Raw genomic sequence first — 2229 nt, forward strand, 5'->3', positions numbered from 1 at the left:
ACCTGTGGCTGAATCATCCAGAGGAGTTTCAGCGTGCTGTAGCCAACCAGCTACAATGACTAGTTTCCGGTCTCCCCTGGCTTTTGGACTCGAATCACCCACTCATACAGGAATTTTTCCTTAATGAGCTTCATCTGCATCCCCCTGCCGCTACAGCTTACCCACCCAGCTCGGAGAAGGATGTGCTGCCCGGCCTGCCGGACTTGGAGTTGCCCGGCTCACTGGAGCCACCACCGAAGTTGAAGCGACGGCGACGGTTTTTGTGAAATACCAGACTCATCAAGAGGATTTAACCCTGTAAGACCCAACCCATCAAAAAAAAATGGCCAGAAAATTCCGATTTTTTATTTTTTATTTTTTTTTGAAACTGAGATGGTTATTATGTATATATTGTGTTATTCTTACTTAGTGTATTGTCTTTCTTTGTTACTGTTTGTTTATACTGGAGCACTTTAACCAAAAATAATCTCCCCTAGAGATCAATAAAGTATTCTGATTCTGATTAACCATTCTAGCAAAATCCACAAAAATGTTTTTGCTATATGTATGTATGATTTGTTTTTGTTTATCTTTTATTTTTGTTTATCTTTTATTTTTGTATTGCACTTGATACATTGGGCATTTTTGGCACGTTTTGTTAACAATAATGTTAATTCTAGACAAAAAAGGAGTTTTTGAAATTATGGCAAGTATTTATCATGTTGATGAGATAGCGGTCTCAGAAACTCATGCATCAAAAATAGGATACAAAGGGCATTGTAGGGTTAAGGAAATAGAAGCGATGTAGCAGTATAAGCCAAGAGAAGGCAGTAGTACAACTGTATTGAATGCAAGCTGCCATTAAAAACGAAAGAAGAAGACGACACCGGAAACTACCCAATCTGCAGTAACCAGACCTTCATGTATTGCTAGGTTTTTCCTCTGGATTAAAATGGCGTGGATTGATGTCTGTAAAGGCTCTCGTTTTACACATATTTAATTTCCCAATAAAGATGTTTGATTTTAGTTATTACACATTTTAAATCCTATTTGTTACGGTGAAGCGTTTTAATTTGAAGGAGGTCACCGGAACACCGCCTCATTGTAAGAAGTCTCCCGTAACGATCACCGGTTTCATCCTTAATCCTTCGTTCTCTCAGCTCTTCTTCTACTTCCGTCATGGCGCCCACTTTGGGCTTTTTTCCTGTTGTCACGTTGGTGGTGCTGTCTGGTTTTCCCGCCGCTGTGTCCTCGCGAAGGGACGTGCTCGAGCTCAGGGACGCGGACTTCGATTACCTGGCAACAGAGCACGAGACCATGCTGGTGAAATTCTACGCTCCTTGGTAAAGAATCGGCGTTAGTTTAGCGCGGCCGGCGGCGGGAGATTTTTCCTGAGTGTTTTTGGGTTTTTTTTAATGAAATCATTCCATCTTTATTGGTTTTCTGCTGTTTTTAAATCGTGTCTCTGCTGTTATGGAGGCACTAACAACCTGCTTGTCCTCTTCCATCTCCTGTTCCATTCCTCCACCTCTTTCCTACGTCATTTCCCTTGATTTAATTATTTTGTATTTATTATACTGTGGCTCTTATTTCCTTCATTCCTTGCCTTCCCTCCCCTTCCGTCTTTTCCGCATTACTTCCTTGCGTTCCAACTTCCTTCCTTCCTTCCCTGTTTCTTTACACCCTTCCTTTGTTTATTTCTCCTTCCTTTCCTTCATCCCTTTATTTTTCCCTTCCTTCAGGTGTGGTCATTGTAAGAAATTGGCCCCAGAGTTTGAGAAAGCTGCTAGTCGACTGAAAGGAAGTGTTCAATTAGCAAAGGTAATGTGTCCATCGTGTTCATTACTGTTGTGAACACCTGTTTCACAACAGTCTTATCTGTTTGTCTCACCTGTGCGGCAGGTGGACTGTACGACAAACTCTGAGACGTGCAGTCGTTTTGGGGTCTCAGGTTATCCCACCTTGAGAATTTTTAGGTACGGCAAAGATTCCGCCCCCTATGATGGTCCTCGCACTGCAGGTAGGAAACACTATGAGCATCCCAATCCTGCTCTGTTACTTGACTCTGTGATGTAACCTCTGTCTGTGTGTGTGTTTGTGTTCAGAGGGGATCTACGAGACTATGAGGAGGCAGACTGGTCCAGACTCGATGCACCTGAAGACCAAAGACGATCTGAAGGCCTTTGTCAATAACCATGACGCCAGCATTGTAGGTACGAGGTCACGTGTTGCCAGTGGCGGTCCTAGCCT

At 43.0% G+C, this 2229-nt stretch overlaps 1 protein-coding gene across 1 annotated transcript in view; it reads left to right on the top strand.

Annotated features, from left to right (window-relative positions):
• The first annotated feature begins 1093 nt into the window (after positions 1 to 1093).
• pdia8 (protein disulfide isomerase family A, member 8) overlaps positions 1094 to 2229 on the top strand; it is a 9243-nt gene continuing 8107 nt past the window's right edge. Inside the window, exons 1-4 of the mRNA XM_005744707.1 lie at positions 1094 to 1322; positions 1722 to 1800; positions 1882 to 1999; positions 2085 to 2192. Of these exons, the coding sequence (XP_005744764.1) occupies positions 1159 to 1322; positions 1722 to 1800; positions 1882 to 1999; positions 2085 to 2192 (469 nt within the window). The 5' untranslated portion in view covers positions 1094 to 1158. The remainder of the gene's footprint in view (positions 1323 to 1721; positions 1801 to 1881; positions 2000 to 2084; positions 2193 to 2229) is intronic.

Source organism: Pundamilia nyererei, unplaced genomic scaffold (assembly GCF_000239375.1).
Source record: "Pundamilia nyererei isolate P.nyererei 1_Seehausen unplaced genomic scaffold, PunNye1.0 scaffold00148, whole genome shotgun sequence".
Lineage (NCBI taxonomy): Eukaryota > Metazoa > Chordata > Actinopteri > Cichliformes > Cichlidae > Pundamilia > Pundamilia nyererei.